The sequence below is a fragment of the Propithecus coquereli genome, unplaced genomic scaffold, assembly GCF_000956105.1.
Source record: "Propithecus coquereli isolate 6110/MARCELLA unplaced genomic scaffold, Pcoq_1.0 Scaffold248, whole genome shotgun sequence".
Lineage (NCBI taxonomy): Eukaryota > Metazoa > Chordata > Mammalia > Primates > Indriidae > Propithecus > Propithecus coquereli.
This window is the reverse complement of record NW_012148041.1, coordinates 1,501,588-1,515,201: the sequence shown is the minus strand read 5'-3', so window position 1 is coordinate 1,515,201 and position 13,614 is coordinate 1,501,588. Positions and strand designations below refer to the sequence as shown.

At 37.8% G+C, this 13,614-nt stretch overlaps 1 protein-coding gene across 2 annotated transcripts in view; it reads left to right on the top strand.

The window, feature by feature from the left end:
- FKBP5 (FK506 binding protein 5) overlaps positions 1-13,614 on the top strand; it is a 133,879-nt gene that overhangs the window by 80,817 nt on the left and 39,448 nt on the right. For both annotated transcript variants that reach the window (XM_012646628.1, XM_012646629.1), the window contains 2 exons: positions 11,841-11,983; positions 12,889-13,003. In XM_012646628.1, the coding sequence (XP_012502082.1) occupies positions 11,841-11,983; positions 12,889-13,003 (258 nt within the window). The remainder of the gene's footprint in view (positions 1-11,840; positions 11,984-12,888; positions 13,004-13,614) is intronic.

Here is a 13,614-nt window from a genome sequence, read left to right as displayed (position 1 = left end):
AGTTAATTTAATATTCTTACTTTTATTTATTTATTTATTTATTTTTTTTTTAAGAGACAAGAGTCTCGCTCTGTTGCCCAGGCTGGAGTGCAGTAGTGTTGTCATAGCTCACTGTAACCTTGAACTCCTGGGCTCAAGTGATCCTCCCACTCAGCTTCCCCAAGTAGGTAGGACTACAGGTGCACACTGCCACGCTTGACTCATTTTTTAATTTTCTGTAGAGACACAGTCTCACTATGTTGCCCAGGCTGGTCTCAGACTTCTGGCCTCAAGCGATCCTCCCACCTTGGCCTCCCAAAGTGCTGGGATTACAGGTGTGAGCCACTGCACCCAGCCCTCTTATTTTTTTAATCTTGTAAGAATAATAGCCCACACATCAGCTTAGTAAACCTTGTGGCTGAGTTATATAACATCTTTTATTCTTACCTGCCACAGACATAACGAGCATTTCTAGTCCATTTCTAGATTAAGTGTGGGGGAAAAAAGAGGTACTCCCCCCATCCACCACCATGGCTCTGTGTTGACTTAATTCCTTTCTCCTTCTGACTCTGTATCAAGTTGAATTGCTAACTAAGCATGGATCTGGGAAAGGAAACAGCAAGCAAGGAACTAAGGAGTTAAACTCTTTGCTACCCATAATCATTTGCGTGTGGTGGTGAATTCTGCTTCCTAACCAGCTGTGCTCTTTCCAAACTCCAGCTCCAGGTGGTGCCTCTGGGGTGGGGTGGAGGGGTGCTCCTTTGGGTCCTTAGTGAGTTAATGGCTCTTGTGATATTAATCTTGTGTTTGAATAAGATAGCAATCAAAATCAAATATAGAATCTCATAGCAGATAATTATGAGTTATTTTAGAATTTTTTTCATTTTTGTTGATTGAGGGATATGAACCTCCAGGGCTACTAGAATGGCTATGGCATCATTATTTAGTTTAGATGACCTCAGAGTGACTGGCCTTGTCAGACCTCCTTGTTCCCACTGCCCCCTAAATCCTTATTCTACCCTTAGAATTTCTGTCATGAAGAAGTTGATAGATTTAAGATAAGTTGTCTCTTAGTAGCTGTCTTGGCAAGTAGAATTAAGAATTGTTGAGGCCAAGCGCGGTGGCTCACGCCTGTAATCCTAGCTCTCTGGGAGTCCGAGGCTGGTGGATTGTTTGAGCTCAGGAGTTCGAAACCAGCCTGAGCAAGAGCGAGACCCCGTCTCTACTAAAAATAGAAAGAAATTAATTGGACAACTAAAAAGATATAGAAAAAAAAACTAGCCGGACATGGTGGCGCATGCCTGTAGTCCCAGCTACTCGGGAGGCTGAGGCAGGAGGATCGCTTGAGCCAAGGAGTTGGAGGTTGCTGTGAGCTAAGATGATGCCACGGCACTCTAGCCCAGGCAACACAGTGAGACTCTGTCTCAAAAAAAAAAAAAAAAAAAGAATTATTGAGAATTTATATTGCCACCTTCTCTACACAGATTTTCTCAGTAAAACACTATGGTAAGTGACTCTTTCATGTTTCCTAGAATTTTGAGCAGAGTGAAAAGATTTTCAGAGTTCTTTTTTTTAAAATATTAAATATAAATTGCAGGCTCATGCCTGTAATCCAAACACTCTGGGAGGCTGAGGTCGGGAGGATCGCTTGAGCCCAGGAGTTGGAGACCAGCCTGAGCAAGAGTGAGATGAGACCCCGTCTCTACTAAAAATAGAAAAATGAGCCAGGCATGGCAGGGCATGCCTGTACTCCCAGCTACTCGGGAGGCTGAGACAGAAGGATGGCTTGAGCCCAGAAGTTGGAGGTTGCCATGAGCTATGATGACGCCACTGCAGTCTACCTGGGGCAACAAAGTGAGGCTCTGTCTCAAAAAAAAAAGAAAAATATTGGGGTAGAGCGATATACCTCTGGTAAAACTCTTAACATGATGTGTTCGGCTGTCTATAAAACAAGAAGCATTGGTTAGTCAGTTTATAGTTTTATACTTAGATTTTATAGCAATAGCTACCGTATCAAAATGAAGAAAAATGATATAAATTGACAGTAGCATAAAGAGCATTTGAACTCTCTTGATCCCTTATGTCGTACCTCTCCCAAGGGAATAAATAGAAATATTTCAATGGAAAGTCATGCTAATTTGGAGATTCTAGTATGACTTCAGTACTTAAAGTAGAATTACAAGAGCCTGTCTGTAAAAATCACATTGAAAAAATACCCATACCGTAAGGTATACCTGTAAATTTAAGCTATACCTACACACACATTGTATGTGTTTGTTATTTTTTTTGTGTCATCTTTTCGTTTTGTTTTTTTCCTGAGCCAGGGTCTTGCTCTGTTGCCTGGGCAAGAGTGCAGTGGCGTCATCATAGCCTCAAACTCCTGGACTGAAGCAATCCTCCTGCCTCAGCCTCCTAAGTAGCCGGGACTATAGGCATGCCCCACCACAACCAGATAATTTTAAAACTTGTAGAAATGGGGTCTCACTATTGCCCAGGCTGGTCTCAAACTCCTGGCCTCAGTGATCCTCATGCCTTGGCCTCCCAAAGTGCTGGGATTATAGGCCTGTGCCACCATGCCTGGCCTCTGTACCATCTTTTAAATTCTGTGCTTTACTTTCTTCATCTAAAATGACAATAATCAAATATACTATTATTATATAACTATTCTTATATATAACTTACTATTATATAACAGTGTATACTGTTATGTTGAGGATTACGGAGATAATGCACACTGTTGCTTAGCATTCAGCCTAACACAGTAAGCACTCAGATGTCTATTACTATTATTACAATACTAGGATTATTGACTGGCTTTATAATGGAATGGTAAGAACTGTGTTATAGCAGTTCGGGTCCTAACTCTATTTTCTGTGCATGCATACAAACCTTTTGAAATAATGCTGAACTATCTTTTTTAGCCCCAGAAAGTTTGGAAAGACCAAAACTGGATCAATCTAAGAGAACTGTGGAATATGTTACAGAAATTAGAATGAAGAGGTGATAGTTTCCCTTAGTAGATTTTCTTAACTAAATATTACATGTTCTGAATTCCTAGAACTGTTCAGAACCCATTTAGAAAGAAGTCGAAGTAAGAATGATGAGGATTTTTATATATACTTCTACAGAGTTCTGGTCTTTGCCCCTCCCTCCCTCCAGCAAATATATTTTCACTAAAATGGAGGAAGGAGATAGATGTGGGGATGAAGGAATTATTAATATTTGTACCTTTGTTCTTACAAGTAAATCAAAGAGCACTAAAGCCTCACCCCTCCATACTCACCCCTCCCCATTCACCCCTATGAAAGATAGAAGGCAGCTGCATTTAAGTTGTTTTTGATGCTCTTGGTATGTGACTAACATGCGTGGGAATTATGGAGATAAAAATCCTGTCGATTATATTCCTCCCCCAGATTTGAGAAGTAAGAGAAACAAATAAAGCAATAATTTTGGATTCTTCACATAGTTACACTTCCCTCTTAATACTGAGATTAAACCATAATGAAGTAAATATCAGTGATCTGCTTGTAATATGAGTATAATCTTATTTTTGTTGCATTGTGGTCCGTGATCATTAGTAAAAATACCTGTTAATTTAGTTAGCCACTAGATACTGACGTAAGGGGGAAGGTATATGCTGAAAGACTTAACAGCTAACACTTTATAAGTACTTGCAATGCCAGACCAAGGGCCTTATGTGTGTTATTTTATTTAATCCTCACACCAATCTTATAATTACTTTTTGGATTCTTCATACACTTTATTTAGTATAGTTTTGGTGACTGTCAGTCATGTTAACATTTGTGTCTACGTCTCTGTGAATGTTTTTTGTTGAAGTATTATTTACATATAATAAAATTCATCCTTCTAAGCATACAGTTTGATGAATTTTGGTAATAGTTCTGAAACTGCCACCATAATCAAAATATAAAGCAGTTTCTTCACCCTAAAAAGTTTTCTTAAGTCATTTTGCAGTCACTCTCTTTCCTGGACCTGAGACCCCAGACAGTCACTAATCTGGTTTCTGTTACTATAGTTTTGTCTTTTCTAGAATTTCATATAAGTAGAACCTTATGTTGTCTTTGGTTTTACTTCTTTCACTTACCATAATGATTTTGAATTTCATGCCTGTTGAATTGCTGAGTAGTATTCCACAATATAGAAATGCCAGTATGTTCATCCATTCAAAAATAGGACATTTGGGTTGTTTCCAATTTGGGGCTACTATGAATAATATTGTTATAAACATTCACATACATGTCTTTGTGTGGATTTATGTTGTCATTTATTTTGGTTAAATAAACACCTAGGAGTAGACTTATTGGTAAGTATGTGTTTAATTTTATAAGATACTACCATGCTGATTTTCAAAGTGTCTGTACAATTTTGCCTCTTTACCAGCAGTGCATGAGAGTAATTTAACGTTTTCACATCCTTGCCAGCACTTAGTATAGTTGGTTTTTTTAACTTCAGCCATTCTAGTATGTATAAACTGGTATCTCATCTTGGTTTTCATTTGCATTTCCCTGATGCTAGTGATGTTGAAGGTATCTTTTCTTGTGCTTAACGGACATTTATATATTCTTTTGTAAAGTGCCTGTTCAAATCTTTTGCCCTTTTTTAAAAATCAGTTATTTGGCTGGGTGTGGTAGCTCACACCTATAATCCTAGCATGTTGGGAGTCTGAGGCAGGAGGATAGCTTGAGGCCAGGAGTTTGAAACCAGCCTGAGCAACATAAGACTCCATCTCTGCAAAAAATAGAAAAATTAGCTGGGTGCGGTGGCACGCACCTGTAGTCCCCAGCTACTTGGGAGGCTGAGGCAGGAGGATCGCTTGAGCCCAGGAGTTTGAGGTTACAGTGAGCTATGATGATGCCACTGTACTCTCATCCGGGCAACAGAGTGAGACCCTGTCTAAAAAAGAAAAGAATCAGTTGTTTGTCTTTTTGAGTTGTATTATACCTAAAAAGACAAGCGCTTTGTTTGGTAAGTATATTCTAGTCTCTGGCTTGCCTTTTCCTTTTCTTAATTGGTCTTTCAAGGAGCAGAAGTTTTTATTTTGATAAGTCCATTTGATCAATTTTTTCTTTTATGGTTTGGGTACCTACTGTTAATATAATTAAACATTTTTGTTTTGGTTTGAGTTTTTTGTTTACATATGTAGAGACTAAGGTACAGAGAGGCTAAGTAATTTGCCCAAAGATATACAGTAAGTTGGAGAGCCAGGTTTCAAACCCAGACAATCTCTTTCAGGTGGTATTATATCTTAAGATTTAAAACACAGCTCAAACTAGATACAAAAACAAAGTAGGTCCTGGTCAGCACCGTTTACTGAGTCCCTGCTATACACAAGACATTTTTCTTACAGGAATGATATGTCATTAATGAGGTTTATCCAAAGCAAAATTATTGTTATTATGTGTTTGATACTGTGGGCCTAATTCCAATTTTAAAAGTTGTATTTTAATTGAAGCATTGTATTTTTGTCACATACCTTTAAGCCTCTTATTTTACCACTAGTGAAATACGCTTACTAGTAGTGGGTAAACATGTGGCCAACTTCACCTGAGTTGGTGGTTTAGCTCCCTTTAAATTTCTTTTGATACTCTTACTCCCACACAAATACATTCTTAATATCTGTTTGCTTTTTTTACGTGCAGTTTAGGGGCATTCAGGATTTGTAACGAAAGGGAAATAGTAATCAAGACCAGACCTCTGCCTTCAAGTGTCTAACATTTTAGCCTGGCAGAGTTGGTCTTTAAGGCTGTCCCAGGATAGACGATGCCACCTTAGCTGTTTTCTTTCCCTGTCTTTTAAACTATAAGCCATGAGAGTAGGGTTAGATCATCCTGTGATCAGTTCTCTTAGTAATTAGAGAAATGGCAAAAATAGAATATAACATAAGAAATATGGACAGTCTAGAAGAATCTTATACATAAATTAATTTGTTCCATTTGTGATACATGCCATTGGTAGGGAATGGGGATGATTTATCAGAGCCATTTTATAGTCATTTTAAAATAAGACTAAATAAAATTTATGAGAAAAAGTATATAGGAAAAAGTAAGTTGCTTTATTATAAAAAGAAGAAGAAATGTCAATGTTGATAGGAGATTTTATTTTGGTTTTTTTAAGTATAAAATAGTAGCAAATATACAAATAATTAAAATCGAGATCCTGGAAATCCTTCAATGAAAGTGAAGCAGGAATGAATCAGATGCATTTTTATCTGAAGCTTACTAGTGATCAACCTTAAGCGTTTATCAGCTTTTGTATTTTGAAAGGAAATTCTTTTACAATTAAAATATTTATCTTTCCTGCCTTCCTTTTCTACTCCCATGTGAAAAATTATTTTTTTCTGTATGATACTGCATAACTTTCATCTTATAGTATATTAAATATACTCATATTTCATGTATAAACATACATTTAAAAGTTATATAGTCAGCAATTTTTGAATAAGGGTGCCAAGACCATTGAGTGGTGAAAGGACAGTCTTTTCAGCAAATGCTGTTATAAAAACTGGGTATCCACATGTAAAAGAATGAAGTTGGATTCTTATCTTACACCATGTGCAAGTATTAACTCAAAATGGACGAAAAACCTAAATTTAAGACCTAAAACTATAAAATTCATAGAAAAAACAGAGGAAAATCTTTATGACATTAGATTTGGCAGTGATTTCTGGGGTATGACATCAAAAGCATAGGCAACAAAAGTAAAAATAGATAAATTGGACTACATCAAAATAAAAAACTTCTATGCATCAAAGGATACAATAACAAAGTGAAGGGTTACCTATGGAATGGGAGAGAAAGATTTGCAAGTCTTGTATCTGATAAGGAGTTAATATACAGAATACATAAAGAACTCTGACAGCTCAACAAAAACAACAAAATAACCTGATTAAAAAATGGGCAAAAGGCTTGAATAGACGTTTCTCCAAAGAAGATACGCAAGGGGAGGAAAAGCACGTGAAAAAATGTTTAACATCACTAATCATTAGGGAAATGCAAATCAAAACCACAATGAGATACTAACCTCACACCCATTAGAATGGGTACTGTTAGAAAAACAGAAAATAACAAGTGTTGATGAAGATATGGAGAAATTGGAACCCTTGTGCATTGCTAATGGGACTGTAAAATGGTATAGTTGCTATGAAAAACAGTATGGCAGTTCCTCCAAAAATTAAAAATATGATTACTGTATGATCCAGCAATTCCACTTCTGGGTATATGCCCAAAAGAATTGAAAGTAGGATCTCTAAGAGATATTTGTACATTCATGTTCATAGCAACATTATTCACAATAACCAAAAGGTGAAAGCAATCCAAGAGTCCAACGATAGATAAATGGATAAACAAAATGTGATATTTACATACAATTGAATATTATTCAGGCTTAAGGAAGGAAATTCTGACAGATGCTTCAGCGTGTATGAACCTTGAGGACATTATGCCAAGTGAAATAATCCAGTAACAAAAAGAAAAATACTGTCTTATTTTACTTACATGAGGCATCTAGATTAGTTAAATACATAAAATCAGAAAGTAGAATCATAGTTGTAAGGGGCAGGGGAAGGAAGAAATGAGAAGTTTAGTGGATATAGAGTTTCAATTTTGCAAGATGAAAAAGTTGTAGAGATTTGTTGCGCAACATTGTGAATTTATTTAACAGTACTGAACTGTACACTTAAAAATGGTTAAGATGGTAAATTTTATGTGTATTTTACCACAATTAAACATTTTTTAAATCAAGAAAAAATTTATATAGTCAGGATGTTCTAGAGTATTCACTGTAGTCTTCACTAAAAATGAAAGTGTTAAGAGATTAAATTAAAATGTTACATCCTAAAGTGTGTTTTATAATTTTTTAAATCAGAAAAAATATAACACTACAGAAGGAAGAAAAAGTATAGTACACTGCTTTTACACTGGCCTTTGCATACTTTGAAATTTTTTCCATTGTCTATAGTTGCATAGATATAAAAAGCAGTTAAATTTAGGGATAGGCTGGGCACAGTGGCTTATGCCTATAATCCTAGTACTTTGGGAGGCCAAAGTGGGAGGATCACTTGAGCCAGGAATGCAAGACCAGCCTGGGCAACATTGCAAGACCCTGTCTATACAAAAACTTTTTTTAAAAAAATTAGCCAGGTGTGGTAGTTCATGCCTGTGTACCAGCTACTTGGGATGCGAAGACAGAAGGATCACTTGAGCTCAGGAGTTGGAGGCTGCACTAAGCTGTGATCATGCCACTGCACTCCAGCTTGAGTGACAGACACAGGAGACCCTGTCTCTTAAAAATAAATAGGCCAGGTTGGGCGCGGTGGCTCACGCCTGTAATCCTAGCACTCTGGAAGGCTGAGGCGGGTGGATCGCTCAAGGTCAGGAGTTCGAGACCAGCCTGAACAAGAGCGAGACCCCATCTCTACTGAAAAATAGAAAGAAATGATCTGGACAACTAAAAAAATATACATATATAGAAAAAATTAGCTGGGCATGGTGGCGCATGCCTGTAGTCCCAGGAGGCAGGAGGATCACTTGAGCCCAGGAGTTTGAGGCTGACGCCATGGCACTCTAGCCTGGGCGACAGAGCCAGACTCTGTCTCAAAAAAAAATAAAATAAAAAAAAAATAAATAAATAGGCCAGGCATGGTAGCTCACACCTGTAATCCTAGCACTCTGGGAGGCCAAGGCAAGAGGATCGCTTGAGCTCAGGAGTTCGAGACCAGTCTGAGCAAGAGCGAGACTCTGTCTCTACCAACATAGAAAAAATTAGCCAGGTATGGTGGCACGCACCTGTAGTCCCAGCTACTCAGGGGGCTGAGGCAGGAGGATGGCTTGAGCCCAGGAGTCCTTGAGCCCAGGAGTTTGACATTGCAGCAAGCTATTAATATGATCATGCCACTGCTCTCTAACCCAGGAGACAGAGCAAGACCCTATCTCAAAATTAAATAAATAAATAAGTTAATTAATTAATTAATTAATTTAGGGATAGCTATATTATATATAACATACATATATATATTCTTATTTGTTTATGTTTTTGCCCAGTAATTCTATTTTTAGGAATTTAACTTAAGCATATGTGGTAGAAGCTTGCTTTACCAAGTCCAGACTGATGCCCTCCATTCTATTTGTAAATATACTGAATGGGATGACTGGTTTCTTATTCTGTGGGGTGGTCTCAACACTCTACTCCAACCAGCTGGGTGGGTTTCGTCAATGCCCCCCAGCCACAGACCACTGGGAACACGCCTGTATTGGACAAGTTGGTTGGTTCCTTGGAGGGAGGCCGCACACTGTGGGGACTGTTGAGTGTCTCACTGAGACTGTTAGGTAGGGACTGCTTATAGGATTGGGGCTTGTGTTAGGTGATTTGGGGGAGTTGGAAGAAAGCAAGACTTCATTCTGGATTGAATGCTGTTAGGATGTGGGGTGATTCTATGTTTGGGTATCTTAATAAATCATCTTAGGAGGAGGGCCAACTAGCATGAGACTGAAGCTATAACTAGGTAGAGAAGCAGCAGTCACTCATACTAGCCAGGAGAGGGGGATGTTTGGTGTTTGCAGGGTGTACAGTGACCTTGTTTTTTCTGGACTTAGACAAAATTTTGAAGTGTTCTTGTTTTGTCTCACTTAAACACACACTCAGAGTGACCTTGTCTGATGTTGACATTTTGTGAGATTGTTTATGTCCAATAGGAGAATAGCATGGCCTCCCTGTGAGCCCCAGGCCAACTTCAGACAACACTGAGGCCTAGCTGTGAGTGTTTGAGCTGTTTCCAGATGCTGAAGGCTACTTTTTTCTTTTTTAGAGTCTCACTAAGAATCAGTTGAAATCTATTTATAGTCACGTACTTTTTCATAATTATACAATTTCATTAGTTATGTAAAACACTGAAGTTAGTGTGAAAAGAAAGAACTATTTCTATGAAAACCAGATTGAATGTTTTGAAAAGACTTACTAAGGTGAAATTCTAAAATCATTTTTAAAATGGCTATTGAATTAGGGGTGGGTGGGTAAAATATAGACAAAATTAATAGGCCATTCAGGACCCATTTTTACCAGAAGTATTCTGCATACTGAGTACTTTACAAGTGTCTTCTGGTTCTTGCTTCACTATAAAGAAACTCACATTGTAAATTGCAAATGGTATATCATGAGTGTAATTTATATAGTAAAGGTGATGTGTCATACCACTAGAGCCACACTCAAAGACAAGGCCGCGGCCTTCTACGCACAGTTAGTGAATTAATATACTTTAATGTTTTAGGAAAATATTTTAGGCATGTATATGTTATTTTTTATGATTCCTCACTTAGAGCAATATTTTTAATTAACCTACCAACCAGTCCTGATTGTGTCAGGTTAGAGGCTTTTACTGCACAAAGAAATTCATGTAGAGATTTAGGTGCAAAGTTATTCTTTTTTTTTTTTGTAGAGATGGGGTCTCACTATGTTTCCTAGGCTGGCCTTGAACTCCTGGCCTCAAGCAATCCTCCTGCCTTGACTTCACTAATTCCTAATTGCTGGGATTACAGGCGTGAGCCACTGTTCCTGGCTGCAAAGTTATTTATTGAAACTTGATAATAGTGAAAACATAGAAACAACCTATGTGTTTATTAATGGGAATAATGAAATTATGATATATTCAAAAGATAGAATAAAATACAGTTATTAAAAGTCATGTGAAGGCCGGGCGAGGTGGCTTACTCCTGTAATCCTAGCACTCTGGAAGGCCAAGGCAGGAGGATTGCTCGAGGCCAGGAATTTGAGACCAGCCTGAGCAAGACCAAGACCCTGTCTCTACAAAAAGTAGAAAAATTAGCTGAGTATGGTGGCACACGCCTGTAGTCCCAGCTACTCAGGAGGCTGAGACAGGAGGATTGAGGACTTGAGACCAGGAGGTTGAGGTTGCTATGAGCTAGGCTGACACCACAGCACTCTAGTCCGGGCAACAGAGCTAGACTCTGTCTCAAAAAAAAAAAAAAATTCACTTCATGTGGGGTTCATTGCTTATCTGATGTCACTTTGAATACTTAAGTTTTTGATTGACAAAGCACCTCATTTGTATTTTATTCTTTTAAATTGCCTAAATTTTCTATTGTTTCCCAAAGGATTTGAGACTGCTTACAGTGCGATAAAGTTAGTGATATACATCAGAGGAACTATAAATATTGAGATTACAATTATATAGCCTAATATAGTTCTGTAGTTGAGCAGTAAATTTAACTTTTAGTTTCCTGGAAGTAGGCAAAAAATAAAATATTCTGATTCTGCAGTTATTGTGATTGACAAAAGGACACGTACCTTTTAAAGAAACATTTTCCTGATTCTAAACTTTGAGAAGGAGTTTGTTTCATGGACCCTTTTATGCAATTTATACTTTTCTTGCTGTTTCTTGTTCTGTTGTTTTTGTCTACCCAACTAAATTATAAGCTTCCTTAGGACAGACTCCATTTTTCAATACTATTTTTGTTCTGTCTCTGCCTAGAAAACATGCACTTATTATTATTGTGGTCAAAATGATAAATTAAGCAACAGTTGCAACACGGCTACATTTTGTGGATAATGTTACTGCCGCTTTTCAAGGACTTAATCTTTGAGTAGTTTAAGAATTAATATTTAGGCAGAAATACAAAGCCTTTAAAAGAGGAAAAAGAATTAATATTACTTTCATCACCCTCAGCAGGAAATCTCTGATAGTCTTCAAAGAAACCATAACTTATTTATACTTTCTAGCTGAGTACATAGTGTAAAGAATTGGAAGTTTGTTTGAACTCTTGTTTTATGAAAGTTAAGTCTTTTTAAATATGGCCTATAGCTTTCAACTACCTTTTCCTTTCTCTTAGGCCAAGTTATCAAGGCATGGGACATTGGCGTGGCCACCATGAAGAAAGGCGAGGTCTGCCATTTGCTGTGCAAACCAGAGTATGCATATGGCTCAGCTGGCAGTCTCCCTAAAATTCCCTCGAATGCAACTCTCTTTTTTGAGGCAAGTATGTGTGTGATGTTGCCTTGTCAGCATCTGCTCTACAGTAGGAATGGCTTTGAAGCAACAGGCGATGGAAAAGGGAGCTAACGTTGCTATTTAGAATCAGATCCACCTTATTTGTTTTGAGGCTTGGCTTCTTGAATTGTATCCCATAAACCCAAGGGGTGTGTACCAGTGCTTTCTTAGAAATGTGTCTCTAGCTCGAAAAGATTGTATCCAAATAAACAAAAGACACTAGACTTGCAAATAAGGGTTCTGGTTAGTGGTGTTGTGAGTGCGACATAATTAAAACTGACCTGAAGACGCGATGGAAACGTTACAGACAAATGTTAAACTATGCCTATTCCAAGCTGCAAGGTATTTTCCTATTATAAATGTTTAAATGTCACAGATCTCACTTCTTCATTAGAAGCAGTCGGTGGTAATAATGTGTTGTTCAGCCTGTGTTGAATTACACAATTGGCAAAACCTGATATTTAAGAATCACCCTAACTAGGTAAAATATACCTTTAGTCAGTTGTAGGCCAGATTCACAGGATTTATTCTTATATTTTAAGAAGGGAACTCTGTAAGTCTGGGTGGGAAAAGAGTGGTCTCAGAGTCAGGCGAAATGGTTCTGACTCTGCAAGACCAGCCTCTTGTAGCTCTGGCTTTTTGCCCACAAGGCAATTTTCCTGGTATTTCTTGTCTTTGCATTATCATTAAATGAAATTCTTTCTAAATATTGAAAAATGTAGTGTTCTTTTTTCCCTACTTTTCCAATAACTGAGATGCATAGGTAAATATCTTTTTTAAAAAACAGAGTTTTATTTTGTAAAATGAAAGAATTGGTTGCTCTTGCCTTTACATATGTTAAATTGGCTTTATTTGGCCTTTTCTCAGCCAAATTCCTTTTTGCTTTGTAGATTGAGCTCCTTGATTTCAAAGGAGAGGATTTATTTGAAGATGGAGGCATTATCCGGAGAATAAAACAGAAAGGAGAAGGATACTCAAACCCAAATGAAGGAGCAACAGTGGAAAGTAAGTATTGCTCTGAGAGGGAACTTGTCTCTAAAAGTTGGGCTCCGTTTATGGGGATGAAATGGAGATTTTTAAAATCTATTTATAGAAATAAATATATTGACTATATCTTAAGAATAGTTTTAGACTCAACATTTATTTAATGATCACTTCATTTAGTAAATACCAATTCAACCCATATGTGCCAGGCACCCTCCAGCCTCTACAAACTAAAAAATAAATAAAAGGTAATCCCAGCCAGGCGTGGTAGTATGCGCCTGTAGTCCCCGCTACTTAGGAGGCTGAGGCAGGAGGATCACTGGAGTCCAAGAGTTCAAATTTGCAGCGAGCTATGATCATGCCATTGTGCACTCCAGCGTGGGCAACAGAGTAAGACCCTGTCTCTAAACAAAAAAGAAAGAAAAGAGAAAGGAGCAAAATAAAGAGTTCGTTTAAAACGGTACTAGGCCGGTGCCTCATGCCTGTAACCCTACCACTCTGGGAGGCTGAGGTAGGAGGATTGCTTGAGGCCAGAAGTTCGAGGCCAGCCTGAGCAAAAGCAAGACCCCATCTCTACGAAAAATACAAAAATTAGCTGGGCGCAGTGCCTCGCACCTATAGTCCCAGGTACT